We start from the raw sequence: 13,805 nt of genomic DNA on the forward strand, positions 1-13,805 counted from the left end.
CTCCGGATCAGCGGCAGCAGTCAGGAAACTGACAGGATACAAGGACGATCACAACTTCTGTTCCTCGGAGCTCTGAGATCAACTGTTCCAGGTTTTACAAAGACTATAAAGTCAGTGGCTTGGTTTGATGCACTTTTGTTCTTCAATTAGTTTTTTTTTTTATTTTATTTTCCTTTTTTTTTTAAGAAAGAAAGGTTAATTTTGTGTGGGGAGTTAGCAGCCTAAATATTTACACTGTGTACTAAATAAGGGACAGCAGGGGTGGTTGGTCTTTACTTTTTTCCCCAAATTCCCAAACTAATTTCTACCTAAGAGTTTGTTTAAGTTAGCAGGAAAAGGAAGAGATGGCTAATTATTCAACGTGTTTTTTGTTTTGTTTTTTCAGGGCTCCAGACTAAGTTTTTTTTACGAGTAACACAGTGGCCCCTAACTTAAAATTTAATGAGAGTAAGCAGAAAATTTAGGGCCGCACACCTTGCATAGCAAACATTCACATTTCCTCTCATTTTCACTGTATTAGTGATAAATACTTGAACAAAAAATTCAGAAATTACAATGTTTACAATTCACATTTTGTCGCAGTTGACATATTAAAAAAAAAAAACACATCTTACTAGTGGCATAAATACAAAACAAGTAATAATTGAACTTGTCAAATCAAATCAGATTTGATTTGATTTTCACTTCGAAGCAGAACGGCACCTTTGTCACCATCATCCCCCATACGGCATGGTATGACTGGTCCATGTAGTTCCTGGCAATAAACAGCTTCAGGGACTCATACTCGTCTCCAGACGCTGTTCCCATGAGTTGGCATGAGCCAACTCCTTAGTTTTTTAATTAGGAGTCTGGAACATGTCACAACACTTAACTTTTTAAATATCTTTGTCCACACTCTTCATTAATAGACATTACTCTGACGGTAAGCCAGCGCAGGATCCTCCAGCAGCAGCTTTGTACGTTTCATTTTCAGCCTGGTGATGAAACAGAGGTGAACGTCGTCTTCTCTGAATGCAGCTCCCCTGTGTACGGGGAGGGGTCTGCGCAGCACACACTCTTGATTGGAAAGAATACTACCTTCATTCACGTCAGTCTCTAAAAGTCTCCAATTATATCAGAAAAAGTCACTAGAAGGGTCTGAAAACTCACTAAACATAGCGACAAAGTCGCTAAGTTGGTAACACTGAGGAATGATAAATTCCCCCAAGACCCGCCTCTTTCCACACATAAACCAATCACAGCGCTCGTTCATCCCGCTCACATGCACATTGGCTGTCGTCTTCCTCGTTGGTGTTTGTCTCCTTTTCTCATATTGAAGTTAGTTTATGTCAGCAAACCAGCAGCTAATTTGCGCATTACTGTGAAATACTGGGCTGAAGAGGGGAGCAGAAGTTTGTTAGCGACAAAATTAATTAAATTATAACTACTACAAGAAAAAGACCGGCACATGTATTGGTCGCTATTGCGCTAGTAGATAAAAAATTCACTCGCACTGTCTCATATTTTAGTAGTATAGCATATTTTAGGGTTCCAGACTGTTTTGTTGTTTTTTTTTTCAATCCACAAGAGGGTTGTAGTTTGAGGCTTTTACATAAGGCTGATCCAGCTGATCTGAAAACATTCAGCAGGATTGTATTTCCCCTCGAACGACAAATTATCCAACATGAAAATCACTTCATGCCTGGTATAAATGGACCATCTTTTCATATACACTACAGCTGTGTTAACGGGTTAATAGGTTTAGTGAACACAAAAGTGCATTTTCAAATTGATGAGAAATGGACAGCGTTAACAGAACACAGCAACACTTCTACTCAAACATTAAGTGTGTTGTAACCTCACATCTTCTCCACTCTCCAATAGCACATTATAGTCCGAACAGATGTGAAACTTCTGTTTACCCAGAACAAAAATTAATCTCATCTTACAATAGTAATGCGCTGTCTGTAATGTTTTAATCTCAGTAATGGAAAAGGTGATTAGTCTATCAAACTCTGAGCTGCCTGTAGTTAAGAGCTAACTGAGCCAACTCGGATCCAAAGTGAACTAACTGGCTAATGAAGGTACGTGGACTAAAGCTAAGGTGCACTGTTAGCCAGCTAAAAACTGTGGTTGTGCAACACTCTCCCTTATTGCTGCGGATATTGGATACCTGTCAATCAAAAGGACACGCCCCTAATTATGCTGAATTTCAAGATTAAATAACATCCAAAGGGATGAGTTAGAAAAAAATTCACCCCCCTCACAGTTGTCATGAAGGTAAACTTGACCTATTAATCCTAAAATGGATTCTTGTACCAGGCTTTAAACATGTTTATTTCTACTGTGAAGTTGGTCTTTTTAACATGGGAGTCTATGGGGATTTTTTCCTGCTCTGGTGTTACGCTGATAGCGTCACGGTCGCCATGGGAACACTCACAGCCAATCAAGCTGAATCTTCATCATTGTATGAATTTCTAGTCGTATTACGGCTTTAAATTGATCCAATATTCTTTGTAGGTTTTATTAACATCAACACGTTATCTGAGATCTGAACTTTGAAAATATTTTTCAAAGTTTTTTTTTTCCATCACAGTATGTCTGGCTGTGAATCTGGGGAAACACTGTACTGTTATGGTATTTCAGAAATGCATGTAGATGAGTCAGGTTAGATTATTACAATTATCTGATTACTCCTAGACAACTGATTGTCAAGTAAATGTGTTTTATAAAAATAATTACCTGAGAATGTCGTTAATACTCAAGAAAAATAGGTGATGATTCACAATTAGCTGTAGATTAATCAATATCGAATCCAGCATAATCGAAACAGGCTGCTGTGAATTAAATCAGGAAATTAGTGACGATACCAAGTCCTAATTTACATAGTTTACAAAGTATGCATTAAATATTTATAATAGTCTATTTTCTCTCTATATGTTGCAAGCAGGCTAAATTAGCTTTCGATTACATGCATTTCATAAGCAGGATACTTCAAAACCTGGCACCAATATCCCAACCGTGCCTGCCAAGCAGGTATTTTTGGGCACCACAGCTGCATGAATCTTGCAGGTTGTTGATAACACTGAGTTGTAGTTCAAACTGTAGTTTGTTCCATATTTTCAGTTTAGATGGAAGCTGTTAGGTGGCTGATCATTGCATTGATGCATCCATAATCGAAAAGGCAAAATTACATAAAGTACAAAATGGCACAGTCAACAGGTTAGTTAAGATAAATAACTAAAAAAAAAAAAAACTCATATGTCATATATAAAGATAATATAGAAAGAACAAGTCATCATAAACTAAACTTATGTCATCAAACTGGTTAAATCTGGGTAAAATGATTTTCACTATTTTTCACTATTTATGAGACTGGGCAGGGCAGGAGGGTCGCATACAATAAGAGTTCAGTGTTAGCAAAGCACAGCAAATGTAATCATAATTTCTCACTGGCATTAATAATGTATATTTTCACAGTTTCATTTCATTCACGGTTTATTATTTCAGCCAATAAACTGATTATCTTTTTTAATTCATTTGGTACTGAGAGCAGTGCAGACGCATACCATGAAATATATAGCTGTCAGAATTATGTTAATGGGTGGATTATTCTTGACACAAGCACCAGGCTGTGCACGTGCCAGTTGTAATAGAGTTCATCTATCATCATATACAGACTGCAGACCATCAGTTAAACTACCGGGTCACAATTAAAATGGTATGGAGACAATAAAGTGTTGTATGTCTATTAATGTCTATAACTATTGTAATCATGCCCTGATGTTTGGCTTAATGTGTTACACACCAATACTTGCTGTCAATACAGTTAGTTTTTTTTAACCTGAAGGCTGTGAAAGTGTGTGTCTGAGTATTTTTAAGTTGTTCTTCTAGACAATGCTGTTATGTTAAAAAGGCACATAAGAGTATTACAGGAGCTTAAATCTTGCATATTGTGATGTCATCATGTTTAAGTTAAAATATAATCAGTTGGTTTATATATGTGTTAGACCACCTACTGAATGTCACCACAAGCCACTGTAATTCTAAATTCAGACACCAGACCGCTGGACAGCAGACGGAACGGGAAATGCAACACTAAAGCATCTACAACAAAGCAAAGACTTTACTTTTTGAGGAAGTTTTTATAGGTTTGTGGTGGAGAGGGCAGCCTGGTTTGCAGCAACAGTGACTCAAAAAAACTGAACAAACTGATAAATGCGAGCTCAGAAAGGAGTTTCTTCAACTGCGCTACAACAAAATGGTGCAGGAGGTCATTCCTGTCCACAGCAGTAACTGGACATAATGACGTACAATTTAAGCTAAATAATTAATCTCTTGGGTATTGCTAAATTCTAATAATACTGTATTCAGTTTGCATCATGCCTTTAGCTGGATCTAATCTAGAATTTGTGGAGAGCCAGCTTGTGATTCTGGTTACAATCAGGTCAGTTACTTCAGATTGCCTGATGGAATCATAATATGTTGAACTCCTCTTACACTGCAGGCTTCAAGTCTGCGTAAAGTGTAACTACACCCCCTACTTTTTGTGTAACTCCACCCACTGCCAAACTTGAAAAATGCCTGAAACTGTAAGGGTTGGGGTGGGAGGTGTGGGGGTATCAGGAAGCGGAGAGTGGGCTGGTTGAGATATACAGGCAGAAATGATTGACAGACAGCAGCTAAGCGGCCACTAGCAAGATGGAAAGCGAGATTCACAAAGCACCTACGCCACAGAGCGGTCTTTGAGGTGGAAGACTTTTCCCCTCCTGAATCTCCGCAGCTACACATGAACAGGGTGGTCCTGAACTGCATCAGTCTGAACCGTTAGCGCTGTTTCGCTCATAGATATCTATACAAAGGCTAGATGTGTCATCCCTGCTGTTAGCCAATGGGACCGAACAGCTGCAGCTGGCGGCCATCTTACCACAGTGAACTCGCGCACTCATAACATTCCTTTAATGGAGCATGAACTTTATAAATAACCATAACTTGCTCAATTTTATAGCAATTTTCAAAAGGTTTGGTTTGTTATAAATTCCAGAGATGTAACCATCACAACGCATACTTATAACTAATGATTCTCAAGCAGCTCTTTCACCACAGACTTTCATATGATAATAAACTGATGGGTGCAGTGAATACACATGCACAAGGCATGTTAAATCAATATTTAGGCTACTCAGCATACAGAATGATTTTTTTTATTTATATATATATATATATATATATATATATATATATATATATATATATATATATATATATATATATATATATATATATATAATTTGAATTATTATATGTTTAGTTTAAACATGTAATGTTTATTATATTAGTAATATTTATATTATAACACATTATAATACTTTATTTGCATTCTCTTCAACATCTGTAAAATCTTGGACATAAAAGTGATATTAATTTGGGAAACAAAATAGGTAGAATATTTACACATATACATCCAGGATTGCAGCTTGTTGAAATCCCCACCCTGTACAGAGAACTACACTATTGTGGCGATATTCACATGGAGATATACACACAAACAACCTAAAAAAAAAAAAACATGGCTTGGCTAAAAACCTTGGAACAAGACTATTTTGTTGAGCTTCTGGTGCATGTTTTTTCTCTGGAAGCTAAGTGGAGTCATCTTGGCAATATGTTGCAGCCTTAGCTTAAAAAAAAACACACACACACAGCTAATGTCAGCAGCATATGGTGGTAGCTGTCTACGCAATAATGGGTGCAGCCAATGTGCTCCTCGAGCAGAAGCACATCCTCCTCCGACCCAATCCCCTTCCGTACAATGTACAGGACCTCCAGCAGTCTGATGGGCTGCGATTGTCTGGAATTTGCTGAAGCCTGGCGAATGAGCCGCTCAGCTGCTCTGATGAGCCTTACTGCGCCTTCTAATGAAGAACACAACTATGCTGCACGTTTAGGTTATTTTTCACAGACAAAAGCTGCAATTTCAACATGTTAAAGTATCCAGAATTATAGCCACGTTAATGAATTTTGTAAGAAACCAAAACGTTTGAAAATCTGTCAAGTTTTCAGCAAAATAAGAGTATTTATGTTTGTGCAGCTCACTTTCTCCTAGATTTAATAGATGCCGCGAGAGAGCAACCCTGTGGTAAGATGGCCACCGCGTGAGCTCCGCCATAAAGCATCTAGCCTTTGTATAGATATCTATAGTTATGCTGGCCTGTCTGCAGCTCCAGCAGACTCTGGAAAGCTGTGGAGACTCGCGGCAGGTTGTGGCAGCTGCTGGAAGTGCTGCTGGAAGTTGCTGCTGCTACGACTTGAGCTGCTGTCTGTCCCCAGATGAAGATCAGCAGGTAAAGAATAATGTCAGGTGTTACTTTTACACCCCCCAAAAGCACAAATCCATCCCACTGCATTCATCAGAAACTCTGTGAAAGAATAGAAGTCTGAAACAAGCAAATCTGCACCATATAAGTTCACATCCCTTCATACGCACTGTTGGGCGTGGTTTTCTATGCCTGCAAGGCGAGGACCCATTTATCAGCATCTAGAGGGAGGGGACTGTGGGGTTCTTAAAAATTTCTCGTTACGTAGATACGGCTCTATGTGCCGAAAAACATAACCTGGTTTTATCCTGTTATGAGCCAAAATCCCATTTTTAAAATAAATAAAACAATATACAAATTTTATCAACAGTATATGTGGTTTTCATTACAATTAAGTAATACTGTGTTACAGCTCAAAAAAACACATTTTTGGGTGCACCACCTCTTTAAAGTAGTGTATAACTGCATGCACTGATCAGCTGAATATGATCACAGTATTCCTGGTCCCCACAGTGTGGAGATTGCTGACAGATGTTTACACCACAGCAGCCGCCCCTGAGGACACAATCTGACTTATTCTACTTTAGATAAACCAACTCCTGCAGATGAACTGTTAGCTGTTGTATTACATTGATTTCTCTATCATGCTGCTAGTCTGGAGAACCAACAGATATGCCTACAGCTGCCTCCCACAAGGGAGTGCAATGACATAATAAAATAAAATTAAAATAGGAAATAAATAAGAAAAACTCTTCAGACTTCTAATGAGTTGACTCTGTTTATGAATCAGCAGGGAGAGGTAAAGCATTACCTCCAGAAGAGAATGAATTCTTGTGTAGGAGCTCAATTTTCAACCTCATAAAAACCACATAGAATTAAATATATATTTTTTAACTTAAGTTTGTGCCCAAATTAACTCCCACGTCTACCATCTAAATCTTCAATCCCCCAAACATACGACAAAGAATATCTCATCAGATTATTGTGGCATAATAAGGCTGCAGACTGCAGGTTAACAAGCATCTAGGCAGAGCAGCAAAGCCAGAGCATGCAGGTGTTGCTTTCCAGATAGTTTTACCTGCTACATCCAGATATACTATTCAGTCTGCTTCTCTGTGGAAATATATTCCTCTAGCATTAACATTCGCCACCTCCTGAAGGACTATTCATAAAAAATAAAGAAATAAAAGAAAACACTTGAATGACTTTTTGAAAGCAGAACAACCAAGTATGGTGCTTCATTAAATCCTGCAATTACCAGCAGTCGATATTTTAAAAAGGAATTTCTTTAACACTAGAAGTCCCAGGAATTTTGATGTCTCCCTAAAGTCCCAGAGAAGGGTCGAAAGACCTTTAGTCCAAACTGACGACTCTGCTTGCAAAAATTAGCATCTCTTCATTTGTAAATGCAGCCATTACCTGAGGAATGCACCCATTGCATCCAGCCCCTCCTTGTTACCTTGAAACATCTGGTAAATTCTGTGGCAGTGGGGGATGGTGGGCTGAGGGGGATAAATAGTAGCTAGCTTCACCTCGAACAAATAGAAGGAAGCAAAATGCAGAGGCGGCTTACAACTCAGCAGGCATTGGACCTGATCCTCAGCGATACAAACCCTTGTGACTCAGATGGAGAAGAGATACAAATTCAGCTGGATTCGGACTCTGACTCTGAGCAGTCTTCAGGTAAGATTTGAAACTATTATTGAACTTTTTGGTATGACAAATTTCTTTCTTTCTGCTTTGTCCTGTACTGTGAGTTGCAACACTGGAATTTCTCCATTTTGGTACAAATAAAGGATTTTTTTAATCTTATTTCCAAAACATCCTATTTTCGTCCTCTGAAATTGTGAAATTGTTTACCTTGCAGATGATGAGACTGCTCCACTGCCAGAAAAGAGGGCTCGGTTGGGAAGTGAGAGGACAGAGATGGCTAAAGATGGCACAGTGTGGCATGAAGAACAGCTGGGGACATGTCTCAATTTCACCCCAATAGAACCATACGGCACAGATGGAGAGCCAACTGCTAAGGCCAGAAGAAGTATCCGGACTCGTCTTCAAAGCTTCTTCTGTTTTATAACACTTGAAATGCTTCGTAGCATTCAAGAATGGACCATTCAGCATGCACGGCAAAAGGAGCAGGCAGATTGGTTCATGAACCTCCCAGAACTAATGGCATTTATTGCAATTATTATCTTGCGGGGGGTGAAGAAAGTTCCATCACTACGTGACAATTGGTCAGCAGAGCTGGGAAACCCACGAATCATTGCTACTATGGCCCGAAAGCGCTTCCAAAACATCATGCAACACCTACGCTTTGATAACATGTTCACACGCAGTGAGCGAGTGGAGACAAATAAGTTTGCTGCAATTTCTAATCTGTGGGAATCTTTTGTCAATAACTGCATCAGATCTTATAACCCTGGTCGACACATCACTATTGATGAACAGACTCGCTGCAGTTTTCTGCAGTACATTGCAACAAAACCGGACAAATTTGGCATTAAGTTTTGGCTGGCTTGTGACTTGAAATCAAAGTACATTTGCAATATCCTGCCATATCTTGGCAAGGACCCCAGTCGTCCCAGTGGAGAGAGACTCTCTGAGAGTGTAGTGATGAGGCTGATGGAGCCGTTCATGGATAAGGGCAGAACTGTAACAACAGACAATTTTTTTACATCGCTGTCCCTTGCGCAACGACTGCTTAGCCGGAAAACCACCATCCTTGGCACAGTCAACAAGATTCGCCGGGAAATTCCTCAGTCAACTAGACTGAAGGACCACACTAAATTCACCACTCGAGTGTTTTCCACCACTGGTGCAACACTCACAGTATATGCGCCGAAACGGAAAAAGACTGTCTATCTTCTCAGCAGCATGCACAATGTGGTTGAGACTTAGAATACCACCAAAAGGAAGCCAAACACTGTCACACAATACAACACCACAAAGTGTGGTGTGGATGTGATGGACCAGATGGTGCGGGAGTACAGCGTGCGTGCAGGAACACGGAGATGGCCAGTCGCCGTGTTCTACAACATGATCGACATGGCGGCACGGAACGCTCATGTTCTTCATAAGGAATGCACCGGAGTGCAGGAGAGAAGAGTGGACTTCCTGGTTGAGCTCGCGAAAGAGTTGGCCAACTCTCATGTGAGTCAGAAGAAGGCACATAAGGAGCAACTGCTTCAGCAGCAACCTCCCACACCTAGCCCTGGGAAAAGGGCAAAATGTCAGGTCAACCATCGATGCAAGAACAATTGCGCAACTGTAAGATGTGTTGACTGCTACAAATACACATGTGGCAAATGCAGGATGGAGATACCATGGAAGTGCCAAGCATGTTTGGACTTAGCACAGACGGACTGCTGAAAGAGCAGAAAAGCCATTCACACAAGGGCATGCCACTGTAGCCTTGTGTAAATATTTGTGAAATTGTTTCATTACTTGCATTATTTTAACTGTTTTGTTGTTTTTTTTATGACAAAAATAAAAAGCATTGGAAAAAATTCACAGTTGTTCTTTTATATCTTTGTCATGTTGACATTTATGCCCTCTTGACTTAGACACTAATGCTTCTGGACATTTTACTCACAGACCCTGCCTGTACCACCACAATCAAAAAATGTTCATTTTAAATATTCAAAATTGTTCATTGCTTGGGCTTTTTGGACATAAGGTACATGAACATTGGGTTAGAAAGTTTGAAAAATTGGTAAAAAATTCTGAAAAATTTGTATTTTTTCATTTGTATGAAAAGAGGAGAGCTGGACCTTTTAAAGTGATTTTTTAAAAAAATATGAATTCATCATTTTGTCATATCATTCTAAATTGTTTGCTTTTTTATTGAAGGCCCACAATGATTATCTTTTTTTTTTCTTCTAAAAGCACACAAATGTGTCGAGGAGGTATATATCATATATCATATCAAATATATTTTTAATTATTTGAAATATACTAGAATGCAGGAAAACCTTTCTGAATCTGTTTGAGGTCTACTCCAATCTCATACTCAGGGGACCAAGCAGTGTCTCAAGCCAAGCTTTGGGCAAAAGTTGACAGTCCAGTTTCAAGAGTCTACAGTGTCTCCCCTAAGTATGCGCCCTCCTGGGGTGTGCCAGTAATTGACTCGTCTACAAACAAAAGAAGCTGTTCGCAGCTTAAGACAGGATTTTAGCTAAAATCCTACTGGTCAATCGACCCATCTCTGGGTTGTAAAGGTAGAAAGGTCAATTGACCCCTCTCTGGGACTTCTAGTGTTAAAAAGTAAACGTCTTAAACGTTTTATTCCAGCTCCATAAACCTCTGCTAATGTGTTCTCCTGTGACTCTGTCTTTGTTCGAAATGAATCATTAAGGTCCTGCTAGTTTCTATGAAGATGGAGGAGGTTTTAAAGTGAAGTAATCACTCTTCAAACTATATAGTATCTTGTATCATATCCTTTACTGATTCCTATGACTACAGAAAAAGACAGAAAAACAGGTTGCACCAAGAAGAGAGAAACTGTTTCTCTAGGAAATGAATGTTTGGTGGATTATTTCTTTGTTGTAACAATAATTCTTGGTAATAAATCTTGTACTGCTGGAAAGCCAGTTTACTTCCCTTTTAATGGAGCAACATTTGTAAAAAGAAAACAAAAAACACACACACACATTCGTGGGATAAGCAGCAGAGTTGAGTGTGTAGATTGCACCCATGAAAAACTGTCCAAATCTTCTCAAGATATTTTGGCTTTTTTTCTTATTTATCAAATAATAGGACCCTTTTATTTCTACAATTTGCACAGAATCAGAGTTTGATAATAAAATGGAATCAACTGTAAAACGCAGAATATCGTGAATTTGCTGACATGAGGGTGTGATTCTTTTCCCTACTAATACAACGTCAAAACAAGAGTCACATTTTAACCATCGCAGCTTCCCGTCTGTCGGTGACGGCTAAGAGACCAACAGAAACACCAAAGTTGTACAAGAAATGAAGAAATGCTTCCTTAAGAAAACCTGAAGAAAGCTGCCTCCATTTTTGGTGAAACATTACAAATAAGGAGGAGCGTTGTCTGAAAATGAGAGCAGCCTCTATCAAACTAACTTAGCCTTCATGGTTGAGCTGTAGCTGGAGGCTGTCCTAAAGAACTGTGGGAAGAAATGGTCCATGTCGACAAAACTACTCACAGGAGAGACGGCTGCATATTTATAATAGAAATGATAATTATTTTAAAACTTTTAAAAAGATGGAAATAAAACTGTTTATAACACTAAAGTCAACTGGTTGTGCAGTGAGCTCATATAAATAGGTTTGGATCCCAGCCTGGAGTCCTTACACAGATCCCTCCTTAAAAAATTAGGCTACACATTAAAACACAGAATTCAAGGGGAAAAAATGAATTTGTAGGGTCCTAAAACAGGGTCTTCAGTATCATGTGAGAGAACCATACACAGCCACAAAATCCTGGTACTTCCTTCTTAAGCTGATCACCTGCTCCGTCACACACTGCTGCGGGACGGCATCCCATTCATCAACCAGGCTCTGTCACAAGTGTACCAATGCGGTTGTGTTGGTCAGTATGGCATGAACAGCAAATTCTGCAGGTAGAATAAACCCCGCTCTGTGGAGACCAGTATCTTGGAGGATAGGGTTAAGTCCCAGACTGTGGAGATATCAGATCACCATGGTTACAGAATCTCATCTCCTTTTCGCTCTGCAATGAGATTTCTTCCAAAGATAACAAGTTTTGTTTATCCAGTGAGGGGCAAGTCGTCCCACACCATCACACTGCCTCCACCAAAAGTTGTTACCAGTGTTATCGGTGCAGCAGTCAGGTTAGCTTTCTCCACATCTTCTCCACACTTTGACCTTGTGAACAAGTGATGCTAATCAGACACCTGATTATCAACACCTGCTTGGCAACCCACATACTCAACTCTGCTGCTCATCTCACAAATGCATTTTCCTCACCCGCATAATAATTCAGGCCGGTAAGACAACCAGAACAGCCCAACTCCCTCTGACTTAACTGTACAGGCACTAGGTGGTGGGGAAAGCCACCTTCATCACTGAGGACCCCTCACACCCACCTCATCAGGCAGTAACATGAAGGAGAGGTCTGGAAAAACATCTACAGGAATGTATTTTTTTAGATGTTTTTTGATCAGATGGTTTACATCCATCTTTCTACAAATGTACAGTAGCTCCATTTACAGGTGAAATAAACAGGCTTTCCAACAGATTAACAGTAATTATCAAGAAGCATTCTTACAACTAAGACACCCAACAAACACCAGTTTCCCTTGCTTTATGTCTTTGCTTAAATAAAGATCACTATAAGCTTAAAATGAACCAGTTTTACAAGACAGTGTAGTTGAATTATACTTATGTAAATGATTTCCTGAAAGTTGTATGTATGGATACAAAGGCAGATTGTTCCTTCACATTTCCTTTTCCAGTCCAGTGCTCTGGTTCATTTGTTTTCTTCTAAATGCAAGATTCTCAGATCAACTTCAATCACATACACGGCACAAATGTCTAAAACAACATTTCACGGTTACTTGCTTCTGTTGTAACAACTCAACACGCACAGTTGGAGCACAGCAGTGAGCTAGCGCTTAAGGAAGTGTTTAGTTAGCTATGTGGAAACAAAACAGCAGGCTGGCACACAATGCCACTGTGTGTTTTTCTAAAGATTATGAATAATCCCTACCGATTTGGTCAATATGCTGTTTTGATTCAGAAACAATTAAATATTTTCTGATTTATTTGAAAGATTTCAGCAGGAAAGCAAGTCCGCTTTAAATCGACGCGTTTTCAATGCAAATCCGTCCGCAACCGGCAACAGGTGCAGACCATGTTCAGTGTGCGACAGTCCTACCTTCTGCTGCCGTCGGGCCATGTCGGTAGGCTGCTTGGCGTTGAACGGGTAGGCTATGCACCGCAGGACAAACACATAAATCTGTAGTTTAATTTTCTTCTCCTCTTCTTCCTTCTTGATCCGCTCCCGTTCCTTCCTCTCTTCATCTTCAGTTGTAGCGCTGCTGTCTTTCGTAGTTTTACCGGCGGCTCCTCCAGATGCGCCGGGCTGCCGCTGCTGCTGCTTGCCGCCTGTCCGGTGCTGGTGTCTCCGCTTCTCCGGTGAGGAGACCGTCGCTTTCCCTGAAGGCTGTCGGACAACTTCTGGGTCGGACTCCCCACCGGTGTCTTCGCTAGAAGACGGGTCTAACATGGTGCGAGGCGTTAAAACTCTGCTTCAAACTGACAGAAAAAAAAAACACTAAACTTGATTCAGTTGACGTGGCGCTCGCGACTGCACTTTCCAACAGTTTTTCCTTAGTGGGACCTGGGGAGCGTTACAGTCACGACTTGACAGGAATGTTGGGGTTTTTGACGCTGTGTAGGCGGAGTTTTAATGGGGGATAATAGATTGTCCCCGCGCGACTCGTTCCTTCACACCGGGGATGAATGTAATGGTATGGCACTGGTAGAGCGCGCGCCCGTTACCGACGAAAACGACGCAGAGCTCGT

General features: G+C 40.1%; 1 protein-coding gene across 2 annotated transcripts in view; it reads right to left on the reverse strand.

The window, feature by feature from the left end:
• Positions 1-13,805, reverse strand: part of cadps2 (Ca++-dependent secretion activator 2) — a 224,303-nt gene extending 210,498 nt beyond the window's left edge. For both annotated transcript variants that reach the window (XM_041996780.1, XM_041996779.1), the window contains exon 1: positions 13,156-13,805. In XM_041996780.1, coding sequence (XP_041852714.1) covers positions 13,156-13,506 — 351 coding nt within the window. In that variant the 5' untranslated portion in view covers positions 13,507-13,805. The remainder of the gene's footprint in view (positions 1-13,155) is intronic.

Source organism: Melanotaenia boesemani, chromosome 10 (genome assembly GCF_017639745.1).
Source record: "Melanotaenia boesemani isolate fMelBoe1 chromosome 10, fMelBoe1.pri, whole genome shotgun sequence".
Taxonomy (NCBI): Eukaryota; Metazoa; Chordata; class Actinopteri; order Atheriniformes; family Melanotaeniidae; genus Melanotaenia; species Melanotaenia boesemani.